The 27,960-nt window shown below is 44.7% G+C and overlaps 2 protein-coding genes across 2 annotated transcripts; one reads left to right on the top strand and one right to left on the bottom strand.

The window, feature by feature from the left end:
* On the top strand, positions 1-27,697 carry LOC119172661 (putative ammonium transporter 2). The gene is made up of 8 exons (XM_037423814.2): positions 1-210; positions 6,988-7,214; positions 9,383-9,705; positions 11,619-11,690; positions 15,149-15,208; positions 17,461-17,537; positions 18,468-18,784; positions 26,228-27,697. Exons 1-8 carry the CDS (start codon positions 78-80, stop codon positions 26,615-26,617), a joined length of 1,599 nt encoding a protein of 532 aa, XP_037279711.2. The 5' UTR covers positions 1-77; the 3' UTR covers positions 26,618-27,697.
* On the bottom strand, positions 20,633-24,225 carry LOC142814280 (uncharacterized). Its single transcript, XM_075892800.1, has 3 exons — positions 23,907-24,225; positions 23,420-23,513; positions 20,633-23,120 (listed from the first exon to the last, which is right to left on the bottom strand). Exons 1-3 carry the CDS (start codon positions 24,057-24,059, stop codon positions 20,725-20,727), a joined length of 2,643 nt encoding a protein of 880 aa, XP_075748915.1. The 5' UTR covers positions 24,060-24,225; the 3' UTR covers positions 20,633-20,724.
* Positions 27,698-27,960: the final 263 nt, after the last annotated feature.

Here is a 27,960-nt window from a genome sequence, read left to right as displayed (position 1 = left end):
GGCACCGCCCTAAAAACGTGCCTTTACACAGGGAATCTCCTACGTTGTTTAATCCGCCCCAGAGTGTCGTAGCCACCATGAAGTCCCTGGCAGATGCGAGCAACGTTACAAACGACGACGGCTACGTCGGTCACAGTTACCAGGACATTTCTTGGGATGACGCCACCTGGATCATGACCAGCTCCTTCATAATCTTCACCATGCAGTCAGGTAAGTAGCGTACAACACGAGATCAAATCGGAGGCGTATACATGTCTCATTCACCTGGAGGTGGTGACTCAGCGATATCGTCGACCAGAAAGCAATAATGAGGGGGGGGGGGGGGTAAGGTAAAGTCTTACTGCACAAGTATGCATACAGTGAGGTACTCAATGTCTGTGATTGTTAAGATTCACTCCCTAACCCCGGCCGCAGGAACACGTCGTACACGTATACAACGAAGTAACTAAATTCTTTTACCTGGCGGGAAAAGTCTACCCTTCTGCGTACCTTAAACTCAGCATACTGCAAGCCGTCTCCATTCGACTAATACGGACCAGATCATATCCCAGTCCCGCGTTACCCCACGAGATCTACCAGGAAATCTTCCCTAACGGGCTACGCTCGGTATGTGGCGAAAGTGACAGATTCGATCGTATCGTGAGCACGTGCCGAACCATCGACTCAAGTTCCACCTTGGAGAGGTGGGAAACCGTCTGAGAGTGGGGCAGGAAGGCTCGGCTTGTCAGCCTTAATGAAGTGGTTTTAAATTGGATAGTTATGGTAAAATTCTGTTATTAAAACAAGAACTCATGCATTCAACCAAAACGACTCGAAGGTAGAAACCAACTTATTTTTTTGCATTCTCTAGCTGTCAACGTATCGATTCCCTCCCCCGCCCCCACCCTCGTCTAAAAACTTTGAGCACGCAACGTGTTTTTGTATTGCCTCCAGGATCGGAGGCATTGCAAGCTCTTCTGCACCTCACCTCGTTTTGCACAGCCTCCGAGATTCGCTCACCTTCAACCAATGGACGATGTCATGACGTCACAGCGATGCCGTGATGACGTGACAAATTCTAGTGATTTGTTATTTTGCCATGGGATGATGATTCGTCACGTGTCGAAGATTTCAAAGGGGAAGGCGACGAAAAAAAAAGCCCTTGCCATCCTGTAACTGACGCTTGTGGATCGCATCACCAGAACGAACTGATGCAAAATATAAATAATAAATAAAAAAGCATGAAGCCAGCAGTCAGATGCATTTAACGGCGATGCTGCCCCCCTACATTAAGTGTGTATTGGTGGAAATAAACCATTATTATTATTATTATTATTATTATTATTATTATTATTATTATTATTATTATTATTATTATTATTATTATTATTATTATTATTATTATCTCTAGTATTGCATAATTCATTGATTAATGCGGTATTCGGGTGACCGTTTGAGAGTGCTCCGGCCGGGAAGGCAGAGCACCTTTGTCAGACAGGCGATGGACTTGACTCACCTGAGCTCGATTCCCGCATTGGGGGGGAATAGTTCTGCAACTTTGAAGCATCATGTTCAAATAAACCATTCTATACATATCTTCATATCTTTTGATATACTGCTGGGTGAATGACACATTTTCCTATAGAACTTCTGTCGGATGTGTTTCTTGTCCAATGTACCATGCCACAGCCAGTGACAGAGAAGCCCACATCTGCGATAAACGTTATTGCAGTTATCAGTGGGTCGTGAAAGAATATACAGGCTAAACAACATAAAAGTACTTGTTTATGGTATAATTTCACGGGCTGAAATGCCTGAACATAGATGCGAGCGTCCGGGGGAGTTGAGGATAAGGGTGGGTTACCCTCGCCCAATTCACCTTTGGGAGGGTTGATGGGGGGTACACCGCATATTTACTTAGTCGGACGTGTCCCGTCAATCACGCAGGTTTTTGACGATAGCGACGGCCTAAGGCCCTGCATGTTGAATTTCAAGAATGGTTTACTTCCCAACTTCACTCCCTGAAGGATGCTCGTCATCGCTTAATTTTAATCTTTTTCGTCCATTGTTAAACGTCCGTTTTAGATTCGATCATCAAGGCGGAGCCTTGTGTACGCCCATACACACCTCTATTCTTACCCACTAGAAATCGCATTCACGAGTGGATTGTCTATCAGGCTACCTGACTAGTTTAAAGCTAAGCAAGCAAACGTGATACAAACTGTGCTGCCCACAAACCATGTGCACAGATAATAAAAAATTGGGCAGCTATTGTCGTATTCGAATAACGTCGCTTTAGGTCGCTGTCTCGCTTCTTTGGGAGCAAGTCTTGATTGCTGCTCACATAAGCCCATATAGGAGGTTAGACAAGTTGAAAAAACTGAACCTCGCAAGGAGAATTAAAAAAAGTAATATAAGAAGAGACTAGGTGGAGAGAGAGAGAAGCGTAATAAGTCTGCAGCAACCACGGTTCTGGTCGGCACCGAAGGCGCTGAAGCGGAAATTTCCTCGCTAGTTTCCTGGAAGAGGTCGGCCTCAGTTGCTGCCGTGCGTTGCCCGTTTCTCGGTTTCGGCCCGCTGAAAATGTTGAGTTGACTACAGAGGCCATTGTCATCGATTTTCGAGCAGATCTAGAGCGTTCCCAATGCAGTGAGTCGAAAACAAAAGGCCACGAGGAGTGCAATTGGCCAGCGTCTTTTACTAATACGGCGGACTCAAATTTTGTTTTCTTTTATTTTTTTTCTGCTTTTGAACAGCGGTTCATTGCTAAACGTTGTAGCCTCGTTGCACGGAGAAAACATTCAAAACGAGAAACATTCGTGCTAGCGCATCCGTTTCTAACTGTTGCTATGCTTAATCTACTACTGTTGACGTGCTCGTCTAGTTAACGCTGACGTTGGGTCATACCAGGCAAACCAAAATACAGGCAGTAAAGAAACAATGTGTTATTTAGGATGTGATGTCACGAGTTTGTTATTTAAATCGCATGTTGTCAGAAATGGTTTAAAACACGCCCCAGAAAGGACGCCAGCTGTAGTGAAACTGTAGAGATGAAAAAAAAAAAAGTCGTTTGGGAAGGGAGAACCTGTGTTGCCTCCCGTACGTGAAAATGAAGTGCTATGGTGCATGAAAAGAGAAAACTAAATAGTTGAGCAAAAATTCATTTCATATGTTGTGCACAATTGTAGTTCAACGTACTCAAAGTTGGTGAATTCATGGTAAGCCACGTCATCTCACTTTTTGTGGCAACAGGTTTGCGCGCCTCCACTTCTAAGAACTTGTGTGCATCATAACACAGGCAGAAAATGTGTTTTGTTTTACCTAATGTACTACTGTCACATAGCCGGCATATTTCTTCCCAAAGTAGTAATAGTAGCGGAAGTTTAGGTTGTGGTGATAGTAGCAATAGTAGTATTAGAAAAAGTTGTGCTACTACTAAATAATAATAATAATACTAATAATAATAATAATAATAATAATAATAATAATAATAATAATAATAATAATAATAATATACAGCTCACCAATTAACAAGCGTCAGTGATTGCCTTTGGCATAACCTCGTTAATTTCTGCAACATCAGCATGACCATCGCCTCGCACGACAAACAGTATTGAATATCGACCTGAAACTGCGTTATCTGTTTGAGCGACAGAGCTCCTGCAACGAGGTGCCCTCGTTTGTACAGGCGTGGCTAAGGTACACGGCTGCTGATCCGCAGGTCGCGGGATCGAATCCCGGCTGTGGCGGCTGCATTTTCAATGGAAGCGGAAATGCTGTAAGCCCGTGTACTAGGATTTGGGTGCACATTAAATAACCCCAGGTGGCTGAAATTTCCGGAGTCTTCCACTACTGCGTCTATCATAACCGTATGGTGGTTTTGGGACGTTAAACCCCACACATCTATCTATCTATCTATCTATCTATCTATCTATCTATATATCTATCTATCTATCTATCTATCTATCTATCTATCTATCTATCTATCTATCTATCTATCTATCTATCTATCTATCTATCTATCTATCTATCTATCTATCTATCTATCTATCTATCTATCTATCTATCTATCTATCTATCTATCTATCTATCTATCTATCTATTAATTGTACAGGTGCAGTCTTACGTCTATTTTCATCCCTGAGCTAGTACACAAAATAAGGGCGAATGCCAATTGTTGCCGCCGAATGGTAGACAACCACTGGCTAAATTAAAGATAGCACCAAAATACCAAGCGCACAGTACAGTAACAATAGTTTTTCTGCATGATTCTACAGAAAAGAACAAAAATCGCTGATAGTACGGTACGACACAACACCATGGCGCAAAAATGGTTTCGCATTCGTAGTCGGTCGCACTGGCAGCGCTTTCAACATTTTGTCGCATTTAACGAAAAGTTGCGATCGAACAAAAAATCTTCTATAATAAAAACGAGAGAAAGGGTGAGAGATTACAAGACAAGGGAAATTTCGCCTGTCTCTTGGTGTTTATTTATTGACTTATTTTTACGGCGGGCAGCATTTACGACTGTACGGTGAATGAAGAGCGGGAACCCGTGCTTTAATGTTCCATGGCTCGATAATGTTCGGCTAGATTTCATGGCTATTAGGTGGCGCATAAGAACGACATACAGCGGGTTCTTTAATCGACTGAGGAATTCTCGTCTACCGCTTTCAAATTCGAAAAAAAAAGAAAGAAACGCGCGGATAGATCGATCACCCGAATTTTCGAACTCTAATGGTGAGCTATGTTTTGCAAGTGGATACGGTTGCGCTATTTTGTTCTTTTCTTTCTCTTTATCAGAAAGGTTCAGGTCACAAGACAAATTAACAGAAACAACAGAAATTAATAGTGTCACAGAAATTTTTGCCCATAGCACGCGAGTGCGTGACGAGGTCAGGTTGGCTTACGAATAACCTACGCAGCTTCGTGTGCATCCGTAACGACTGCTAGCATCGGCGGTAACACAATCTCATAAATACCCAATATACGCTTTCGTTCAAACCACGTTAAATATACTACGTGTAGCATTATGATTTATCATTAATTATATTCGGATACAATGGTAAACTTCGCTCCAAAACCACGACCGTACTGTAATAGGAAAAAACACACAGATAGCACGGGAGCTCTATTGAATCTAGACGGGCAACAACCAGTTCAACAGCCAGTACTACTTAGTATATTTTGGTTAACTTAAAACATTATGTGGACAAAAATACTTTTAGTCAGTCATTTTTCTTAATCAAGAGGTTACACGAAGATATGCTTTAGCATATAAGAAAAAAGCTAGCGGATTCATTATGCATTAACCGAACACGACTCACAGACGAAAGTCATGATAGACTTCTTTTTTTTAGTCAATTGTATCGATGACCCTTCCCTCATTCTGAAAGCTTTCCGCACCAAACATGGTTTTGCACTGCTTCCTCGATTGACCCTCCTTCAACCAAATGACTGTGCCATGTGCTAACGTCCTAATATGACATCACACAATATGACGGCATAGTGAAGTCACTGTGACGTCACATAATGGTGTCATCACGGCGACGGCGACTGCGATGGACGTTGATGTTTCTCGCGTTTGGTGAAACATCACGGCTTTCGCCGTAATAAAGTTGTACGCGGTTCACCGGCAGTGCAATTTACGAGAGCCAAGCTGTCGGACGCCCATATTCAATCTCCGCATTTCGGTGCCGCATTTCGGCGCCGCATTTCGGTGCTGCATGTGGCGAGCGTACGCTTCGTGCAACCTTCACTGGCGCTGCTCCGATGGCAGTGTCGTAAAAACCCAGCGCGGAGCGTTAATCCACGCTACGCGGGCAACGAGACGCAAAAGAACGCAATGCGGGTCACGAAAGTCAGGAGGACGTCCAAGCAAACGAGGGGCGTGTGTGCTCTGTGTAGCCTATAAAGAACGCAACGAAGGCGGAGGCTAGCGCGGCCACAGAGTCAATCAGTAAATTGGGTAAAAGAAAGGGCATGCATTTGTTCGCGGCGTAGGCATCCGGATGACACAATATATCTTGCTGTCTCCAATGGCGTCATTTCGAGAAAATAAACTAAAAATGAACCTCTGACACCTTTAGGACACAGTACATCGCACCTTTAGGAAGAGAAAATAAACTACGAATAAGCAGCTTTGGTCAATATCCATTACGCCGATTCATTTTTACGCCTGATCTTCGAGGCTATGCCCTTTGATGCTGCTACCGAAGTTTCCCCTTCACATCAATACTATTTCTAGATGCTGATACACTAGTTTCAATAACTTTCCGTGGGCTGTTTTACATGATATAAACTTTTCTCAACTTAAGAATGAGATGAAATTAGAGGCTCCTGCTAATTATGGGGCATAATTACGTACATATTCTATGGAATTAACCATGTAGCTTACGTATCTATTTTTTTATCAGTTGCGTCGTCACTTCAAACTAAATGTGAACCACAAACGTTCACCTCGAAAATGTCATAAGGCGGAACAATATACCTCTCACAAAATGGACCTAGTGAGACTCCTGCTTCCGGTTTCTTTTGCCAAGAATGTGGACCTTCTATCAAGTAAAAGAGATACCTTTCCGTTGTGGTTTTAAATTTAGGTAAATGTACAACATCAATGTACAACATCATCGCCCTTTGAGCGCCGATTACACACACACACACAAAAAAGAGCCTCTCTTACTCCTTTCGGTTAGTTCTGCTTGCCACGTACATGACTCTTTTTGAAGGCAGTCACATTCACTGACTTTTAGGTGCCACAGCACTCCAACAAGAGTATAATTATCTTAATAGAGCGTTCACTTGTCCCCTTAAAGAGAGCGATTTGACTTGCAAAGTGTAAATCTATTATTTTTTTTTTCTGAGGCTGTACCCCTTTCCACAGCACATTGGTAGCCAGTTGATATTGAAACTTTCTTGCACTTCCCTTTCCTTCTGCCCCTCCGCTAGTTAACTCAGTTTATGTGATTGGTTCGTATTATGTGACAGTAGGTGCTGTTGCGTTTGCAGGTTTCGGCCTTCTAGAGTCTGGCTGTGTGACACGCAAGAACGAGGTCAACATAATGGTCAAGAACGCGGTGGACGTTGTGTTTGGTGGGCTGGGCTACTGGATGTTCGGCTACGGCTTCAGCTTCGGCCAGGACCGCGGCACGAACCAGTTCATCGCCTTCGGAAAGTTCTTCCTTGACAGCGATGAAAAAGAGATGGGCGTCGTCTTCGCAACATATATCTTCCAGGTACGAAGGCATTTGCCAACGCCGTAAGTTCATGGAGAGGGGCTATAGCAGTGCATCGAAATCAAACGTATCTCCCACAGAAAGGAAAGTACGAATGAAGAGAGGAACGAGAGGAAAGGCAGGGATGTTCGCCAGTATAGAAACACTGCTATCCCGTTCTGCAGTATAGGGAAAGAGATATGGGGGCTTAAATGCTAGACACCAAAAGAATATCAGACAATGACTCCAAGGAATGTATAGGGCATGTTATTAGAAGTATTTGTAATGTAAATGTCAAGAAAGAAAGGCTATTGAAAAAATGACTTGCTGGCGGCAAGTATTCATGTAATTGTCCTTGTTCACATTTACGTTACCATTACTTCTAATAACATGCCCTATAGACTCCTTGGCATCATTGTCTGTTCTCATTGATAATGTGTCTCACAAAGAAAACAAGCTCTTCACTTTACGGTTCTTTCGTTCAGAAATGGAGAGAGTGAGATAAAAAAGGGTAGCGTGCACACGCACGCACGGAAGCGCGCACACACACAATATATATATATATATATATATATATATATATATATATATATATATATATATATATATAGAGAGAGAGAGAGAGAGAGAGAGAGAGAGAGAGAGAGAATTTCCAAAGCACATGATGTCACACCAAGTTTAACTGGTTAACCTTTACCTCACCGGGATTTATCCAGCACAAACGTGCGATGTTTTTTACACACACTGCACGAACCTGTTATATTTCTCGAGAAAGCAGTCACCATTACAGTACGCGTAAGGTTATGGGAAATGCTTTCTGCAATTCTTATTTTTTTTAATGCCGCCACGGTGGTACAATAGTTGCGATGCTCGGGTGCTGACCCGAAGGTTCCGGGTTCGAACGTGGCTGCCGTATACTGGTATTTTGATGGAGGTGACAATGCTGCTGGCCTATGTACTTTAATGATGAGCCACGCCATAGCGGAACGCCCGTAAAATTTGACGGCCTGGTATTCTTCAACGTTATATGACATAGATATATGAAAAATAAGAATTGCAGAAAGCATTTCCCATAACCTTACGCGTACTGTAATGGTGACTGCTTTCTCGAGAAATATAACAGGTTCGTGCAGTGTGTGTATAAAACATCGCAAATTTGTGCTGGATAAATCCCGGTGAGGTAAAGGTTAACCAGTTAAACTTGGTGTGACATCATATGCTTTGGAAATTTTCTTGTGGCGGATATTATACATTCCTTGGGGAAAGATGTATTCTCTAAAGTATTCACAAAAGTATTCACTAAAGAACATCGTCCTGAGAATGCATTGCGGACGGGGGTGTGCATTGCTAACGTGCGTGTGCGTGTGCGTGTGCGTGTGCGTGTGCGCGCACACGAGGCGCCTCCATCCAAATGCGACCACTGCAGCCATATTTGTTTTGTCAGTCAAGCTGTGTATTTTACTGAAGTGTACCTGACATTTCCCCGCCTAGTCTTCTTCTCAGCAGAAACTATTTGGTCTCTAAAAGAGTTGACTGTTGGGCAAGTTGGTGCTCTGACATAGAAACTTTTATGAGAGCGAAAATAAACACAACACACAAAGAGAAACAGACGAGGACTGGTGCAATCCTCGTCTGTTTCGCGTGTTGATCTTAGTAGCGCTCACACGATGGTTTTTATATATGGTCTACATATGTGAGATATAAAATTATTGATTCTCACGAACACACACAGGCCTATAGGTTAGGTTAGTAGTTTTCTTACATGTCCCTCATACGAGAATGAGTCACACCTACGACTAGCAGCGGTCGCGCCAGCATTATCGGCTGCTGAACAAAAAAAAAAAGCGACTCAAGGCGAGCGATGTTCACACGTACACGAGATACTTACACCCGTCGCCGCATCAAATTCATGGCTGTTCGCAGTGCCATTGCCCCGTAGAACAAACCAACTCCCTGTTTCTGTGAATCTCGTTGGTTCAAAGGTTTACGAGTGAACTGCCTTAACGAGTGGACTGAAAAAAAAATCAAGCAACTAATGACTGAACCAGAACAGTCGCTTTGCGACCAAAGAAGTCCTTTGCCATCAGGTGTGTTGCGACTAACTTGGTCGCGAGACCATGGCTAGTCATAGGTCTGAACGAGCCTACATACAGGATTCAGTTAATCACGGCCGCGTCTGTTGCTCGCAGCTTTCGTTCGCGACCACGGCGACGACCATCGTGTCGGGCGCCATGGCGGAGCGGTGCAACTTCGTGGCATACTGCATCTTCTCGTTCCTGAACACGGTGGTGTTCTGCCTTCCGGCCGGCTGGGTCTGGGGCCAGCACGGCTTCCTCAACAAGCTGCGCGTGGTGGACATTGCCGGCTGCGCGCCGGTACACCTCGTAGGCGGTGCCTCCTCCCTGGTGGCCGCCGTCATGCTCAAACCCCGCCACGGTCGCTACGACCACGGCATCGAGCCGCCGCCCATGGGCTCACCCACCAACGCGCTGGTCGGCATGTTCATGTTGTGGTGAGAGTCACTGCGGCCTTTTGTGTATTTTCGCTGGAGTGTATGATCGTGCAAGCGCCGTGAAAGAGCACTCTCGTGATTAAGATAAAGAAGGTATTGAGGGAGTTTGTGGGACGCCTTCACCAGCTCGTAAACGCGGTAGTGGGTGTGCACTGGAACCGAGACAGGGAAAGAAGACAGTCAACCATTTGTAGCACGAAGCCATAAGGAAATCTGTACGGATTTCCTTGTGGATTTGTTACCCTGCACGTGTTCTGTTTTCGATGGCGGAAAAGCTGGTCGCTGTAGTGAAAAGAGCCGACAAACCGGAGAAGCACAACATTGTCAGAAAGAGCCGGCCTGTCGTACTATATACGTTATATGCACGACGTCTCGCACAAGCTATGAAAGATTGCTCAGGCCGCCAACGTTTTGGTGGTTTTTTCTGCACCGAAAAATTGCAGAGACTTTGTAAGAGGGTTAGTACACCTCACGCCAACTCTGCCCCTTGCTCTGTTGCGCACAGGGGATGATACGTTCCATGCGCAGTGGGAGTCGTCTACTTGATTCCATTGACGTGTGGGAACGTCTATGTCGTCCAAACGGGCAGGTGCATAAATGACCGCCTCCGATATCACTGAAATAACGGGCACATTGTGGTACAAGAGCACCTTGCCATCCACTGCCGGGATTGGGGTACACCTCTCTCCTCTATCGGTGCTCTATATTGCACGCGTCTTCTGCAATGGAACGCCGTCCTGCACGCGCCACGATGCTACGCCACGGGACCGGCACGAGACTCGAGGTGTGAAGAAGAGACCGACGAAGTTGAATGCAGCGAGCAAGGAACGTTTTGGCTGACCATTTAGTTTTGAGTTTACGGGCACAGGTTCGCCCAAAATAAATAGTTTGTATAGTACCAGGTACTATATTTATTGGTAACAATATTGACAAGGCATAGGAATCAGCCAACCCACGAAATTAATGAAGCTACAAAAATACACTTGCGATAGGAAAACTGTGTAAGCACCTCATTTGTTGGTTTATCACAGTAGAACGTGATTACCTGGCTGGGCTTTGAGGCAGTCGAGGACCTGTCACATGGTTTTTGATACTGACGCATTGATTAGGCTTGTCTTTTATCTTTCTGTTCTGTATCGTACTTTTCGAGGCATATATATTTCGCCTCTCTGCGAAATAAAGTTAGTTGGAAGTCGGCGCTCTTAATATCTATCCTGTTCCTTTTTTCCTATGTTCGCGTGCTGAAATAACTTGCAGATATGGTTAACTTTACTTCACAGCCTGGCGAGCTTGTTAGTTGTGGTTAAAGCAAAGTGTGCTTTATGGTCCCGGTGTTTCGCGTTGTTTTCCTAAAACATGCTTAACCAACTGGCCGACAAGTTGGCCCTTCTTACGTCCAATAATTCACCAAGAATACCTTCAACGAGCCCGTAGTGAGAAACAGCTCGAACTACGGACAACGAGGACACGGCCATTTGCCCTTTCTTGTTATTCTTTACAATGAATACGTATATTACCAACTGCCTCATATTCGAACATTGTTGAAACGAGAGTTGGTATTTTGCTGTTTTTTTATTTTTGGTAGCCATTTTTCTGTCACCACGCTCCCGTAAGCTAAGTGACGCCATCTACCAGTATACGTCGACGTAAATAAAAGAGAAAAGACAAAAATATGGCATAGACGTGCCTTCATTCTAATTCGGGGAAAGAAAGTATAACCCTCGCTTACTTTAATGCAAACACAGCATGGCTTTGCGTGCACGAGGAGACAAAAAGAGCGGTATTGGCGACTTTTAAATTTATCTTCGGTACACAGATATATCGTGACATGAGGAGATCAGATATGTATCTATCTCTCTTTCTTTAGTTTCAGGGAACGTCCGTATATGTTCTCATATTTTCTTTCACAACAGGTGGGGTTGGCTAGGCTTCAACTGCGGAAGTACCTTCGGCGTTTCCGGTCACAAATGGAAGTACGCCGCAAGGTAGGAGACTGTTACCTTTAAGTTTGTTTTATTCGGACGTTCTTCCGAATGAATGCATCCTACACCACAGATATATGATGGAAGTCATGTATAGTTAGATCAATAAGCCATAAGAATTTTTTTTTTGCCTTGAAGTGGACACCCCCCCCCCCTTTCCCCCCGCATTGCAGCTCAAACAGCTGTTACAGGTTTTGGTGCTAGCCTGGTTGTGTAGTGTACGTTGCGTTGTGTACACCATATGGCGCAGGAGGAACTATAGGGCTAGTGTAGGACCCCTACTGCATTATGTAGACATCAGCTAAAGCGGAGCCTTCACGATATTTGTTTTATCGCTGGAGACAGTGTAAGGAACAATGGTCCTCAGAACAGGGCTCTGCGTGTTTGCTATTCTGTCATGAAGACAAGCGCAAAGGCATGAGCCAACTATTTTGCGTTTTAGACGTTAGCAACGTTCAAATTCATGAGCCGTAGAGATTAAATTGTTTAAATCACTTATTTCAGGTGCAATGTTTACGAATGACGTGGGCCTACTGCTTCCTGTGCGAATAAAACTTCTATGCATTCACAATGTCCAATACAGAGAGCACATTTGCTTTTGAGCACGTATAATTTGGGAGCATAGACAAAAACTTTGAACATATACAAATATTTCCTTGTAGAACACATTTGCCGTAAAAGATGATTGATCTCTTTTGTCGAAAGTTTTAAAAGTTTAGAAGGAATACGCGTATTTGTAGTTTTTTCTCTGTCTGTAGGGTGGTCAATCTAATGTCTTTCTAGTTAACCTGCCTGCCTTCACTATTTCTGTTTGTTTGTTTGTTATCTGTGAACACTGGCATATACCCGCTCTGGGGGATTGACCAAAAAAGCTTGTAGTAGCCTATATGTGAACATTATAGAATGGCTGTCAGCATATTACTAGAAAACAAAAAAAAACAAATAGCAAACTATTGTTCAAAATTAAATGTTTTTTTCCCTTGCTTCTTCTCTGTCTTTATTCTGTGCGTATTCGCGTGTTTATGTGCCAATATATATTACCCGCTGACGGTGGATTAATGGCATTACATGACTACAGGATGCCGCATACAGCAGAGAAATCTCGTGCGTATGGGCACTCCAGTCTGAGTATTATAAAGCTTCCACCTTGTTTTTCAGCAAGAAGGCTAGGGCTCAAGATTTATTGACTTTCTTCTCTGTGGCGTTAAAAATTCTGTTTGTTGTTGTTGTTGTTGTTGCTGTTGTTGTTGTTGTTGTTGTTGTTGATGATGACGATGATGATGATGACAGCCTTTATGTATAGCTCACACCCACTCTGGAAGATTGGTCAAGAAACGAATGTATTGTTTCAGCTTCATCATCTTCGCGTCGAATTTAGCCCCAATGTTGTAATACACGGAAACCAAGGAAATACATTTAACAAAACTCGGACTTCTCAAAAAAAAAAGAAGACAACACTGCAATACTGTAATCACAGTTCACCAAAACTTTCGTTGTACTTAACGATAATGCATCACAGCACCTTATATTCTACATTTTCTTCTTCCTTCCGAAGCGCCACGCGGCGCGCACGGCCTGACCTCGCACCCTCCACGCGCCACGACGCGAGCCTATCGCAGGCTTTCTTCTTAGGTTTAGTGGATCTGCAGGACTCGCGCAGCTCGGCCGTGTCACGCGTCGAATCCGAACAGCGAGTGAGGCCCACCAGTCTCTGATTGCAAGCGGCACAGCTATCGAACAACCCGAGACACCGCCATGACAGAGCCGCCGGAAGCCATCGGCCAGGTGGAAGCCCAGATGAACAAGGACATTGGAGCCGCGTCACCCATCAAGGACGAGCAAGGTGACTCGAAGGACACCGCATCGTCCGATGGGGGCCACATCAAGGGCCATGCCCACGGCAAGGCGGTCAAGCCGGAGGATCTCGCGACCGGGGAAATGAAGCAAGGCGAGGTCGACGGAAAAGCAGCGGAGAAGCAGCCTCCGGCACCGGGAGGGGGAGCCGACCAGGTGAAACGCCAGCTGATTGAGATCGTCGACGCTGAGCAGACGGTCAACGAGGGCTCGAGTGACGAAGATGACCTCGACGACGAGGAAGACGAGTCGTCCGACTACACCGACGAGTCTGAAACGGAGGGCAGCGAGGACGTGGAAGACAGCGAGGAGGAGGACTGACGGCATGACTCCTTCATCCCGGGTCTACGATGCCTCCGCGATGAACATCCTCTCAGCTCGGACCGCAACCAAACAGCACTCCCCCGGGACCTCGAGAGAGAAAGAGAATAAAGATTCCTCAAGTTTGTGTTCTTTCGTGGTCCGTCTATTTTACTTGCTCATTGGCGTGCTGTCATCTACTGTCGCACGCCGAACAGACAAGGAATTTGCGCGACGTCGTTTGTGGTCGACGCCAACGCCATAAATTAGCAAGGAAAGATGAGCCCCAGAGTTGATACTCCAGCGCATAGGGGTATTACCGTAGGTATGTTGATGTGGAAGTCTGCAAAGATGGCGTGCAGGTCTCCATTGCAGTACGTGACAAAGGCGTAAAATTTGCAGTCGGGCCCAACTCGTGATGTCTCGAAAGATATCCCCATGTACGCGTCGAGTCCTTTCAGCTGTGAATGGACATTTCATTGTCGAAACGTCCAATTACGTGCGCAAGCTTTAGCTTTGTTTGCTAACGCCCACACTTTTCGCCCATTCAACCTATCTTTGGCGGTTGAGTAAAAAATTTAGTCGCGGCCCGCAGTTACTTGGACGATAAAGTTGCTCTTATACTTCCTTGGTATGATTTGTACTAGCAGCTGGCGTATGATCTCCAAGGAGGAAATATCGCCTTCGTAAAGACTGCTATAGGCTCAGACTTCTCTCGTGAAGGCGAGCACGATTACTGGCTGTAGCTTCGGTGTTAAGAAAGAGGAAGACGTAACTTTATTAGCCCTTGCTTGGGCTAAGGAGGGCGAATACCAGGAGACTAGTCCTGCTGGAGCACCCCATCCTCAGGCGAAGGGTAGACGTTGAGCTTTGGCGGTGTCTTCGGCCAGTCTAACCGTCCCTAGCTGGTCATCCGGGTACCGCGCTGAGCAGTATCGCCACCCCTTCATTTATACAAGTCTGCGTGGCCTCATCTTGGGTGGTGTCCTCCAGTAAAGCCTCACCGGCTCCCGCTACTCGTCAGGCGCCGTCTAAAAACGCCAGCTGGCTTTCCGACTCCAGTCGGGCCTTCCGAGACCAGGCTGCGAATGTTTGTTTCATGACTCCTGGCGATGCAGTCACTATAGGTTAGCGTGCAGGGAACATTTGATGTGCTGGCTTTAATATTACTTCCCGCAACAATAGCGGTAAGACCTTTGACTAGTTCTTGCTGCTGTTCTGCTCGTAAGTGTCGGTAGAGTGAAATATGGTTAGTTCTCGCTCGTTATACAGTGTCGGCACTCTGTTGCTTTTGTTTCCTTGCGCAGGTCAGCCATTGTGACAATAAACTCATCGGTAGGTGGCGGGATCACCGCGCTAGTTTTCAGGTATGAACTTTCTGCTTGGTCAAAAGCATGACCGTGTTTTTTTTTTTTTCAAGTGGTTTTACATATCTAAGCTTCTCTAGAACCACCATTTATTATCGGGCGCTGTTCTTTTTTATTTAATTCTTCCTTGAAGCTCAACCGTCGCCCCGCTATCGGCAGGTGCATTAACATGAAAGTCAATATTTTTACATACTTGCAAACAGAAGTATATAGAAGAAGAAAAAGACAAGAGATGATATCTAGAAGAAAGGTTTTCTTTAAAACTATTTGGTTCTCTGCACACATATGGTGTGGGCGTGCTCACAAGTTCAAGGAACTGCTCCATTCTGCAAAAATAAGCGATCTCAGGGGCAGTCAAAATATTCTGACTCAGGTCAAGTAAGCCACTACCCGACACAACAGGAGAAATGCTCCAAAGTTGAAGAGTGATCTTATTGTGCTCTTGCAAATAATGTTTCTCGCGCTTACAAAACTTTTAGCAAGATTCATCTGCTTGCTTAATATGAAACTAATATGCCTTGTAGCATTTTTTTTACTATCTAAAAGCGTGCATCTGTATTAGTTTCGCCACGACGGTTCCAAAGCAACCTAACAACAAAACAGGAAGGTCATATTGTTGATACAATTATGACTGGGCAATAAGTGCGATAACTGAGAAAATATTTGCCGCATCTGCATTATGGTTGAAAATTTTGACTTTCGGCAAGCTTATTGCGGATTAATTTGGCTTTTACGGAATATACTTTTGTACGAGCTGCATTAGTTAGTCTGAATATGTGCCAGGAAAACAAGGTTAGCGCAGCTCGCATCAAGTCGCAAGGCTGGGCTGACGGGCACACATAGCTGGTTCTGGCTTGGCTAAGCTTTTCTCTCATTTTCGCAGTCTATTATTATTATTATTATTATTATTATTATTATTATTATTATTATTGCACACACAAGGACACACATGACAGAGGTAGATAAAAGGCTGGAACTGCCACCAATATGGGCACAATTCCTGCCTACTCTTTCGGAAGAAAAAAAAAATATAGGAAAAGATACGAGGTGAAAAAGACAAGAGAAAATAGGAGAGTTGAAAAAATTACGAGCACTTTCACAAAAATAAGTCAAAACATGGATACAAAAACGTCTGTGAAGTGCATATTGCCGGTTCAATTGATACATGCACCCACACATGGCCGCCGGAAGGGTTCATTTGATCTATCTGGTAAACTAAGTTTGGTTACCAGCTTATCGAAAGCCATTGGGTATTGATAAGGCGTCACGTAGCAACACCGAATCAACATGACTTCAGTTTTCTTAGTAGGTGAATTATCAAGTTTAAGGTTAGATGAGCTTAATAATTACCTAGCTCATTCCACTTATCTATTACTCAAGTTAGCCTAGGTTTATATAGCGAATGAGCACATTATCACTATTTAAAAATTTTTTTGCGTTGATTAGGTCTAATAATGTTGGTTATATTGCACTTGCTGAGCTCAACCTTACTAGCAACACTAAGCATTCGACCCAGAATAATTAGGCCTAATGAGGTTTTTGACATAATCAGCTTATTTATGTGTGCTTACATAGGTACTGTTGTACGCTTGGCTATAATTATCTTTGCTTAACGAAGCTCATATAATCTTAACTTCATTTGACGTGGAAAGAGCAAGCAGAACATGATGATAGTTTGCTTTCTACGCCACGCGGACTAACCTCGAGTATAGTAGCTCTGCTGTAAAAATGTGGGCTCAGCATTTCTAAGAATCAGTCTGAAATTAATTCATAGAATAATGAAATTTAGTGTTGCAGAAACGTTGGCACAAGCATTGTTGCCTTGCAATATTGGAAGTAGCTTATACACGCAATAAGTTGTTAAACCATCCGAGGAGCAATATGTTAAGTTTGGCTATGTACTATGCGTCCCCTATACCTAAAGTGCATAAAAAGAATACGCAGCGACAATTGCGTTCATCGGCAGTAATATTTTGGTGCGGTATATGACGTTGCAAAACAACCACAATTTTTTGTTATTGTTAGGAGGTCGCCGCTATCGAGTGCCGAATTCAGAAAATGGCTCTCAAATGCTGCTTTGTCATTGAGTAGTCGACTTTGCTAATGGCACACCAGGCTGCATGCAGTATTGTCTAAAAAAATCGTGAAATGTTCTCGTACGAAAATTTTTAGTGTAAGATGTTTTTGTGAATACTGCATGGCCCAGTGCTTTACTGAATATGCTTGTAAGCATTTTTATTTTGCACATCCAGTTATGTGGTGAACAGCCGCAAGTTCTCTGTGATCAAGCTCATTAATGGGATCCTCGCTTCCCTCGTAGCCATCACGGGTAAGCATTGAACGTGATTTATTCCTGTTTTGAGCACTCGTGTATTGCATTCATCCGAGACGAGACGATGCGTACATGCAATCATTAAAACAATCAGCTCACTAGGTAACTATCACTAAGATGTCCATTCACTACAGCTTTCTCGTTTCAGTTTTCAAAGACGTGTATCAAGTAGTACCAGCCAGTACATCCTTTGTGATAATATGGCATGATTAACACACCATGAACACTTAAGCACTCACTTTATCACAAGTGTGCGGCAAAGTACGTACAATATAAGCTTGCAACTTAAGATGCCTCGCTGCGCGAATCGTCCGAACCATTCAAACAACCGAGGAGGCACAAGTCGGAGAAACCGGCTAGATGGAAAGTTGACCGTTGCGGCGTTCCTTGCGTCATTACATTCACGTTTTCCTCATGATTATCAATGTCATTGCCTGTGTTCCCTCCATCAGCGACTAGCATTTAAAAAACATTTTGAAGCGACTAGTAACCCAAAGGTGTCATTTCCTGCACCTTAAGACCCACTGGTCTCACACACGTCAATGGTCACTTTGGACAAGAGCTTCCCAGTTTTCGTACGGTGGGCTTACCATATCTGCGGTATACCTTCGATGCTTGTTCGTGTGCTTGTCTAGTGGCGGTAAGCATTTCGAGCCAAAGCTATCAATCAACCTATCTGAGGTGGCTGAGAAACAAATTTAGTCGCGGCCCGCAATTACTTGGAATATAAAGTTGCTCTTATACTTCGCAGCATAAAATACAATCGAGCCCGATAGGGATAGAGCTTCTCGGCCAGGATTGAGTGATTGATTTGTACACGCTGCTGATAGCAATCCAGTAGTAGTCTCGTGATATTCGGTCCATTTGTATCGGGCTAGATCTCGTTCGAAAGTGCACCGGGCAGTGCCAATAAAGGATCAATCACAGCTGGCTGTGCCCTGTACCACCCGTGGGAGGCCGTGGTGGTGGGATCGGTGGGCTCCCTGCTGGCCAACGTGGGCATGCCGCTGCTCGACTGGCTCCGCGTGGACGATCCCGTGGGTGCCATCGCCGTGCATGGTCTGAGTTCCGTGTGGGGCATGTTAGCCGTCGGCCTCTTCGTCGAGAGGGACTCGCTGCTGCGCCTGAGCCGTGGAGGCGCCGGAGTGTTCCGTGGCGGCGGCTTCTACTTGCTCGGGGTCCAGGCGGTCGCCGTGCTCGCCATCAGCGCCTGGAGCTGCGTGTCCACATACGCCATACTCTGGGTGAGCCAATCGTAAGAATCGAATTTGAACTGGAATTCCATCCCCTTCAGCGGCAATGGATGAATTTGTGTACACAACTTGTTCTTACTATAGTAGCGCCGACTTGTGACCAAAAGAACGCAACCTGCGTTTCTCATGGGATCATTTGAACCTTCTGCATATCCAACATGTTGTGGCTTAATCTCCGTGTGTCGCGTATGACGGTAACCAATCGCTTTGTCGAAGACACTGCGATCTTCGACTGCTCTGTCGACGTGCCGCGTTCCAGGACCAACGTCTTAACTCTTATTTTTCTCTCTTTTTTTTTGAAATAAATACAACCAAAGATGCCCAAGCATTTCAATCTTACGATTTCATTACATTGAGGTAAAAATAAAACACGACTTATGGCATAAAACTGAATATTTATTTACATGCTAATTACGAATGATTATTGAATATAACACACATTAGGCACACTTTTTATATTGTTTTGGAATATGATTCTTAGCACATTGCAATTGTCCTATACGCGAATATGACACATTTACAGACAGCGCATCATAGATGGCACCATAAGGAATTATTGGCCAAAATGATACTAAAGTCAATAAAAGCAAGAAAGCCACCTGGGTATTTAGCACAGTGCAAGAATACTTTAGGTGAGCGAACGCCGCGAAACGAGCGCTTGGCAGGGAGGGGCCGATTATGTTCTCGTTTACAGCATACCGATAGATGGCTCGCCGACTGAGGACCATGGCGGGCTGCTGGCAAATTCCGCATGGCACATTCGGCACGTGGGCAACGGTTCCCAAATCTGAGAAAACCAGGTTATCGCGCGATAACAACCACGCCACACGCATAAAGTGACGCCGCGAAAGAGGGGGTGATAAGGGAGGAGGTTGACAGTGTGGTGAGGATGTTGTGGCGACGATGAATGAGCGCCGCTACTTTCCTGCGTACGGGGCTTTCCTACAATGAGAGAGAGAGAAGGGGAGACGGGAACGGGGCATAGGGTGCCTGAATGGTTTCCCTCGCCCGCCGCTCCGTACAGGGTGGGGACAACCGCGTCGTCTGCTAGAGCGTCCGCCATTACATATCTCACCCCAACGAAACACACTGCCTGCGCGCGCGTATGAGGAGAGTTTGAGAAGAGTTTAGTGCGAGAAATGGTATTTCGCGCTATAAAAAAGCAGTCTGAATATGTGCGTCTGTCATTGGAGACTGTTTGCAGGATAAATCTACATTAATTCATGAAGCGCACGCCTTTTCCTGTTACCTAAACTCACCGCACTCCTCAGTGGCTGTGCAGCGTGCCAGCCACTCAGTAGTGCTCGCATTGTACGCGTTGAACTTACTTCATCCTGCTTTTTCCCCCGCCTTGCGTGCCCTCGCAGCTCTGAATAATCTTGCGGGAATGAGATTCAGATTTGTTACACAGCTATTTTTCTGTTATAGCTGGTTGAGATAGTGAAACAGCGTAAACATCAATTGAATCTCTCGTTTTTATGTGACCACTGAGAAAAAAATCTTACTAAGTTATTGGAAAATACAAGATGAAATGCAGTAATAACGATTTTGATGCCCTATACCTGTTCAGTTTTTCTACTTTCCATAGATATATGTAAGCGAGCAATCTAATTATCCGAGAAGTATCACTCTCGTATTCTGCCTCTGTGACGCTGTGTCGGTATTGCTTCGACCGCAATAATATTAACTTACCATAAACATTCTCCAAAGATCACAACCTTAGTCAGCTTAAAGATCACAACGCTGTTTTTATCTAAGAATGTGATATTGTATAACAAATAAGAAAAATGTCTATGAACTTAAGGAGGAGGATGAAGAAAGGACAGGGAGGTTAGCCAGTTCACAATGAACTCAAAATATTTTAATCAAACAATAAGTGTTCTGAAAGAAAAAATAATAAAATTTATAAGTGACTGGTCCAGTTCGGCTGGTCACGGAAGGCTTACCCCAGCGCACGTCTTGCTTCCGTGTTCATTGACGCCGTTTGAACTAACGTGGCGCAAATGCACGCGAAGCCTCAGTCTTGCATAATTCGCAATAAGGAGTTTTGCTACGGCGTCACTGTGCTCGGAGCAAGTCTTTACGCAAGGGCGCACCATCTCGTTCAAATAATCGGTCACGGCCTTCAACGGGGACCTTAAGCGCAGCAAGCCCTCACTCCAACTTATGATGCCCCTGAAATGCTCTTCACACGACTTGAGTGTCAGCAAAACATCCTTGCTGGGATATGTGAGGTTGCCACCTTCACTCCTGTACTCCTTCAGAATAGTCAGAGTTGCGTGCTCGCTTTCAGTTGAGCCTAACAAGGCAGAATTACAATGCCCGCATCCCGCTACAACACTCAGCATACCTTTTAAAAGGAAGCCGCCGATGTAGAAAAGGATGTTGCATTCGTTTTCTTGAAGTTCTTCAATGAACAAAATTTCCGAGTCATCAATGACATCAGCTTCCACCTCCCCGTGCTCTTGTTTGCCTTTTGCAAGCATGTCGGCGAGGTACTTAGCATCGTCGACTTCGTAGCTTGACGTTCCGGGTGCATGAAGGAACTGACTCACGCACACAAGCTTCAGGGCACACTTTAAGTCATATGCGTTAGGAACAGGCTTCCTGATGCGCACCACCGAAAACAAATTTTCGAGGCAGTCTTGCAAGATTCTGCTCGTGAGGAAGAATTCGTATCCTTCACTGCGCAAGAGAATGTCTTGGAGACGAAGAACGACTTTTGTTGTTATTAGTAAACCTGCTTGCGAAGGCTTCCACTGTGCCTTGCTTCCCATCTTCATTCCTTGAAAAACTTCGAGGGCCGAGTTCAGTAGCTCAATTGATTCGTGGTACCTCCGCATGTCTCGAAGGCTGAGAGCAACTGATGGGTGGCGGGAAGACATTAGCGTGTACCAGTTGAATACTAATTCTAGAAACCAAGCTGTTGTCTCTGCCTCCGGCTCTATCGCGTCCTCTTTAATTAGGTACCGAATCGCTGCAGGAGCTTCCCTGAAGAAGCGGACAGCAACTCCCACTTTCATTTTTGTGAAATGGCCTCGCGAAATGTGTAACTCTGAGAGCCTCGGGGCGACTTTCAGCTCTCGTTCAGCATCATACTTAATTACACTGCGCACATGGTCCACGTTCACTTCTTTTGATGGCAGATTGTGCTGGCATACTGTTGCATCACTCAGAAAGAATACTTCCGATGAAAGCAACTGTGACTTGACATTCTTCAGCACGTGTGCAGCATCTGCTGTGAAAAACAATTCTTTGTCTTCCAGACAGGGGTGAGGCACTGAACATACAGTAATGGAATTCCTGTGGCTGGAGAATCCGAGCTCGCGCCACATAGCCCGATTAGAAGCCCCCATGTCGCAAGTGACGACACGGATTCTTAAAGAGATTTCCGCGCAGAGCTGCACTATCTTCATGACGTAGTCCTTGAGGATACTACCCTCTACATGACTTCCGGTGAAGTGGTAGGCAATCACTTGCTTCCATCTCGTATTCAGGCCTCCTACCATGAACACTAGTGCGTGATGTGCAGGTTCGTCTGGATTTTCTGGCATAGTTTGCCCCCCCAACACCACATCCTCAGCGCGATCGAGCTCGTACCCGCGAGCAATCTCCATTTCATCCAAGAACAAAGCACAGTCTTTTTCAATGTCTTGCATGTTCTCTGCTTTGATTTTGAGAACATCGATGACTTCCGTCAAAATTCCGGGAAGAAACTTGAGGCCCTGAAGGCGACGTGCAAGGGTTTTTCCGGATGGCAAGGGGTAGCCCAGATTTCTTAGTGTCTGGTAACCAGTTTTTCCACAGGAAAACTTAATCTGAAGCGCCTGCTTGATTGTTTCTGCAGACCAAGTGCTTCCCTTATTACTCTGGCGCCCAAGAGCCTGCAGCTGGTCATCATTGAGGAATTTCAAACGCTGTCCGAATAATTCCATTTTGGTTTCCAATTTTTTCACCTGTTTTTTTAGTGCTTGAATGGTTGAGGTGGCTTTCCGATGGACTTGATGTAGCTGAGTGTATTTTCTGCCCATATCGGAGAGCTGCTTATTTAACTGCTTGTTTTCACGTGCCCCGTCAGGTGCATCGGCCGAGATCACAACTTCTTCCCTTTCCATAATGTGCGGTACTGAATCAGGCGTCTGAGAATTGCAGCTTTGCGGTTGCTGTGCGCCAAGACTGTCTGTGCGTGAATTTAAATTCGCCTGTGCACTTGTGAGTGGCGTACAATTAATGGCCGTAGAGTTGTCACCGCGTGTTTCTTGGCATGCATCAGGCAACACAGCAGGTCCTGCCCTGTCCTTTGGCGCCTTCCTTTGTGGAGGCAAGCCTGCAGTGCAAAAAAGGACAGTCACAAGCTGCAAGTATTACAAGGTAGCCAGCTCTAATCACAGGCCTGTACTGGATTTTAGCAGTATTATAGGTTGCAGACATATGCCTTTTCTCAGGTCGCAGGCACGTACCCCGACTTTCTTAATATCCTCAAACGAGGAATTCCACGGATCATCCTAATTTTTGAAACTAAATCATTTTAGCCTTGTACTGTTGCCACCTGTTAGGTTCATACAGAATCTTTGACGCACAGTGAAACAGTAACTTACCCCTGAAAGGGAACACCGTTGGCACAACCCCTGAAAGGGAACACCGTTGGCACAGCGTTCGGCTTCAGTTTTATCCACTGGTCAGCTCGGTGCTGCTCGAAATGGCTTGCTTCAAAATGTGCCTGTAAGTCCGTTATGAACCATGAATTTTAGCTTAGCTTAGCCTAGACAGAATTACTAGAAAGACACAGTATACCACACAACTTTTATTGAATTTCGTGATTTGCAATAAACGAATGAAAAACACTTTTCTGTAAATACGCAATTTAATAACAAGCAGCCTATTTTGTTTATACATATAGTGACTAAAAACTGGTACAAACTTCAAATACTGCGGCTGCGCCACACGTTTCCATAGCTGCACTTTTAGAGATCGCAAAAAAAGAGAGAAAAACTGCAACTTAGACGTGAAGCGTTTACAGCACCGACAAAGTGACCCACAGACACGTATACACATTTAAAAAAACAAGTTTCAAAGTTCTCGACGAGAAAAGAACACATGTCGGGATACTCACACTGCATACACACGAGGACTTCGTAGGCTGCCACTTGTCTCGCTTAATCTTCACCATCCATAGCAGCCTTCTTTTGGGCTCTGTCGGAAAATGGTAGAGTTTCCAACCATTTCTGGAGTTGTTCGTGCACATGGGCACGCAGCACCCAGTCATTTCCCTAAAAAAGTATATGACAGAGCGGCCACAGCTCCTTCTTTGCTCCCGTCGCTATGCGAAGTGAGATCTGCAATGGCGGCGGCCGTCAGGAAAAACCGGTCGCGGCGGCGAGCACCCCGTCAAACAATGTCCCCACCCTGCAAGGAGCGGCGGGCGAGGGAAACCATTCAGGCACCCTAAACGGGGCAAAGTTTGTAGCGCCACCTCTCGGGCTCCTTGCGAAGCAGAACATTATCGGCACCGGATAGTTCCGGCGTTTGCTCACCTAAAGTATTCTTGTACCGTGGTCTTTAGTATCAAGATAGTTTGGATTTATGCACAAACCTTTACAAAAATGCAAATACACTAAATAGAAATTTAAGTTGTTTTTATGCAGGGGGGGCTGACATGTTATTTGAATCACACTTGAACATTATTTGAGATGTTTGTCATTGTGGTTCACATGCATAGGGAAATATTTACCAAGTTATATTTTCGCAGGAAGATTGTGACTGTAAGAGGCTGCAAGAAGTTGCCAGCTTCGTAGGGTCGTGTTTGAACCGGAGAGGACACAAATAATTATCCGTGAAATGGAATATTGTTAATTATGCAATGAATAGTTATACAGTTATAGTTTTATAGTTTATGAACAACTTAAGAGGCATGATTTGGGGAATTTTTTAATAGTGAACACGCACTATATATTTCTCTTTTTTACCATGTCTCTTGCATTATTACAGCTTAGAGGACTAAAATGAAAAGTCAGTTTAGGTTCAATAATTATTCCTTTAGATCTAAGGAAAATTTTGTTAATTTCGCATTAATAGGAATATTTATGAAGGTCATATGGTCAAAATGCTTTTTTTTCGTTATTAATTTCAAACCATAACCACTGCACCGGTATGTTGTCGCAAGTTTTTAAGTTTGTTCTTTATATTTTTTGTATGCGTGTTTGAAAATTTACAAGGATGGTGGCTTAGGCTAGTTGGTAGTTCATTATGATTGTTATAGCGCGAATTCAAGACAAGGACAAAATGTGTGCGAATCGTATCGCTCGCCTTCGTATGCACTTTGCCCTTGTCTTGAGTTCGCACTATAAGAATTATCATATTTGCAAAGGTGCGGCCCGGTGAAAGTTTGTAAGACTTGCTTAAGCCTCTGGCTTTCTCGGGCGCTGTGTTGCTCTCGTTTACAAGAAAATAATGGTATAAGCCGTATCAAGCAGACTCATAGTATGAGTGGATTTTTTTGTATTATGTAAGAGTATTAGTCATTCGCACCGTGTCATTATTTCTTTAGTTACTGTTACTACTTTATTAAAGATATATACACCAACACTACCACCACCACTTTTTCGGTGCATGTCTGAATGAACCTTCCTCTGCCTACCTTCTCCATCCCACTCATCTGGCCACAGGGCCGTTCAGGTGCCTTTGCAGATGGTGGACAGTTGAGATACCAACGTCATCTTAATTCCTTAGCCAATCACTAGTGCGATACCACCACCGCTGTCACCGCCGCCACTGCATGCTGCTGATGAATCAGAGTCTTCTAATTCTCTTGGCTTACAATGAATGAATGAATAGTTATTTTCTCGACCGGATAAAGCTAATGATACGAAAAGCCTTACGTGAAAAGCCGCACGCAAGTTACATCGCTTGACGAAGCCACACGCCCCCTCATTTTCTATCACAGGAGCCCACCAGCGCAGCACAAATCAGCAATACGTATTACAATTATATTTCAGCAGTACATAAAATACAGTCGGACGTTAAAAAAAAATGCCGACATCTTCAGGCGCGCACAGAAACGACAAGACGTGCAGCGCTGTTCAGATATAGAATTTTTATCGATGCAGGACACGAAACAAGCACAAGCGAGAGCAAAAAGTCAAAGTGAATTACAAAGATAATACAGGGAAAGCACCTGAGAAAAAAAAAACATTTCCCGTGGCATGCAGCATAAACAGCATATTTCGGAGCAGCAAAAGTAAAGGTACAATGCTTTCGATATAAAGTGTGTGCTTTAGTTTGGCTCCCCTCGAATAAATTCATTTGAACAGTCACTGCACAGTTTAGTTTTCTTTTCCTTTTTGTTTTTGCGGTGCAATGGCATCTGCACTCTGCAAGCTAGATTGTTATGTATTGTTCACTCCTTTACAAATACTCTTTGCCTTACACTCGCAGTGTATCAACCGCATCGTGCCCATTCGAATGTCTCTAGAGGAAGAGCAAATCGGTGCGGATTTCGTCGAACACGGCATCCAGTACCTCCTGAAACCAGAACAGCCGAAGCCAGGGGCAGCTCCGATAGCGACTATCAGCAACGGAAAATTCAATGGCAGTGAACGGCGTCCCGCAGCCGCTCCGTCGGAGCATCCGGCCGACGCTGCAGCCCGTAGACAACAGCATCTACCTCAGCTCAGCCTCCAGGACCGACAAAGAACTTCCAGTTCCACGCAAACAGAGGACACGCCTAATGGACGACCTGTGTTACCACGGTCCATGGAAACTGGACGTCAAACGTGGAGAAGGCCTGTTCCAAGACCGGCTTGGTCGGAAACGGACTCTACGTGACCGCCTGTTCCCGGAACATAGGGCTCGGATTGGTGACGTTTCGAAATGCATGTGAGGTGGTAGCTTTGGACCTGAAAAGCTGCGGAACCTTAAGTGAGTGCCTGGTGTGGGCCATCAAGATCCAGAAAAAGAGACGGAAAATACAGCGCTGTGCGATCGTGGTCCTTCTTAGTTTTGTGTATGGGTGCGCTGCCGTTAAACTGTGAAGAGCAACAACAGCAAAGACACTCACAATTATGTCCTTACGTTGTCTTGCATAGCCATTTCTTCAGACAGGTGCTATGAAGCAGCCTTTCACATGTTAAGTGCCCATCTCGAATAGCGTGCGGCTTGGCTAGGCAAGTGTACACGTATTTTACGAGTGTGTCACGGCGCAGCATAGATTACAATCGAGCCCGATCAGGATCGAGCTTCTCGACCGGGATGGGCTGATTAGTACACGCTGCTGATAGCAGCCAGTCGCGATCTCGAGAAAGTCAATCCATTTGGATCGGGCTAGATCTCATTGGAAGGTGCATCGGGTAGCGCCAATATAAGGCTTCGTAACTTTGTAGCAAAGTGAAGTTTCGATTGTTCTGTATGAACCTTTATGGACAAGAAAAGTGACTGGTGCATGCCGCTAGCTAGAAAGTGCTGCTGCCAGCGTTCTCGCTTGCATCTAGCGTTGCAACTGAATCGGAGCATCCAATTGCTAGAGCGTTTTACACATCGTTCTAGTATTGACGTGACTCAGAATGATTTCGTGTTATTGCTGCAGCAGTCAAAGATACCTGACTCTAGGCGACGACCAAATAACGTTAATAAAGAACCAACCACCCAAAAACAAGCTGCGTTTCTGTATTAATTCATTCTTTTACGACTGTTTTGCTCACATTGAGCAACCATCCAAACTGTGGCTAAACAAGATATTTATAACAAATCCTGCATGTGCAGAGGTGATGAAGCAAATTTTACTCTGATATTATCAGGTCTTTCCGAACAAACGTCAGTTTTGTACGTTTTTTCGTCGTCTTGGAGGGCAGGCCAGTTTGCCCCGCAGTCGCATGTTTTGTTAATCAGGTGCGTATAACCTACCAAAACATAGAGCGCAACATAATATTAGTAATCTTATGCGTACATAAATTGTATTAGCGGACAGAAACACGTACCTTCCCATTCAAGTTGAATTTCTCATCAATGTAAAGTTCAAAGAGCGCGCCAAAATTCGAAAACGAAACTAACAACTTATCTGTTTAACAAAACGCAGAGATTTGATGCAATTTTTCTAAAAAAATTGCTGAAAGCTGGCTAGACAATGTTTTATAGCATTTTACATAAACCTGGTGGTGGATATGTTTTGAGCA

Source organism: Rhipicephalus microplus, chromosome 4, assembly GCF_043290135.1.
Source record: "Rhipicephalus microplus isolate Deutch F79 chromosome 4, USDA_Rmic, whole genome shotgun sequence".
In the NCBI taxonomy this organism is placed as follows: Eukaryota; Metazoa; Arthropoda; class Arachnida; order Ixodida; family Ixodidae; genus Rhipicephalus; species Rhipicephalus microplus.
The sequence above is the reverse complement of the archived record's forward strand: the minus strand, read 5'-3'. Positions and strand labels throughout refer to the sequence as shown.

What these genes read in the sequence shown, in the direction of transcription:
- LOC142814280 (XM_075892800.1), bottom strand. Translation starts at nt 24,059, where the DNA reads ATGACTGGGTGCTGCGTGCCCATGTGCACGAACAACTCCAGAAATGGT. An exon ending in AGTCCTCGTGTGTATGCAGT is followed by an intron (nt 23,514 to 23,906) that starts GTGAGTATCCCG and finishes ACGGACTTACAG; the next exon opens with GCACATTTTGAAGCAAGCCA. An exon ending in AACGGTGTTCCCTTTCAGGG is followed by an intron (nt 23,121 to 23,419) that starts GTTGTGCCAACG and finishes TTTGCACTGCAG; the next exon opens with GCTTGCCTCCACAAAGGAAG.
- LOC119172661 (XM_037423814.2), top strand. Translation starts at nt 78, where the DNA reads ATGAAGTCCCTGGCAGATGCGAGCAACGTTACAAACGACGACGGCTAC. An exon ending in GTCGGCATGTTCATGTTGTG is followed by an intron (nt 9,706 to 11,618) that starts GTGAGAGTCACT and finishes CTTTCACAACAG; the next exon opens with GTGGGGTTGGCTAGGCTTCA. An exon ending in TTCCCTCGTAGCCATCACGG is followed by an intron (nt 17,538 to 18,467) that starts GTAAGCATTGAA and finishes GATCAATCACAG; the next exon opens with CTGGCTGTGCCCTGTACCAC.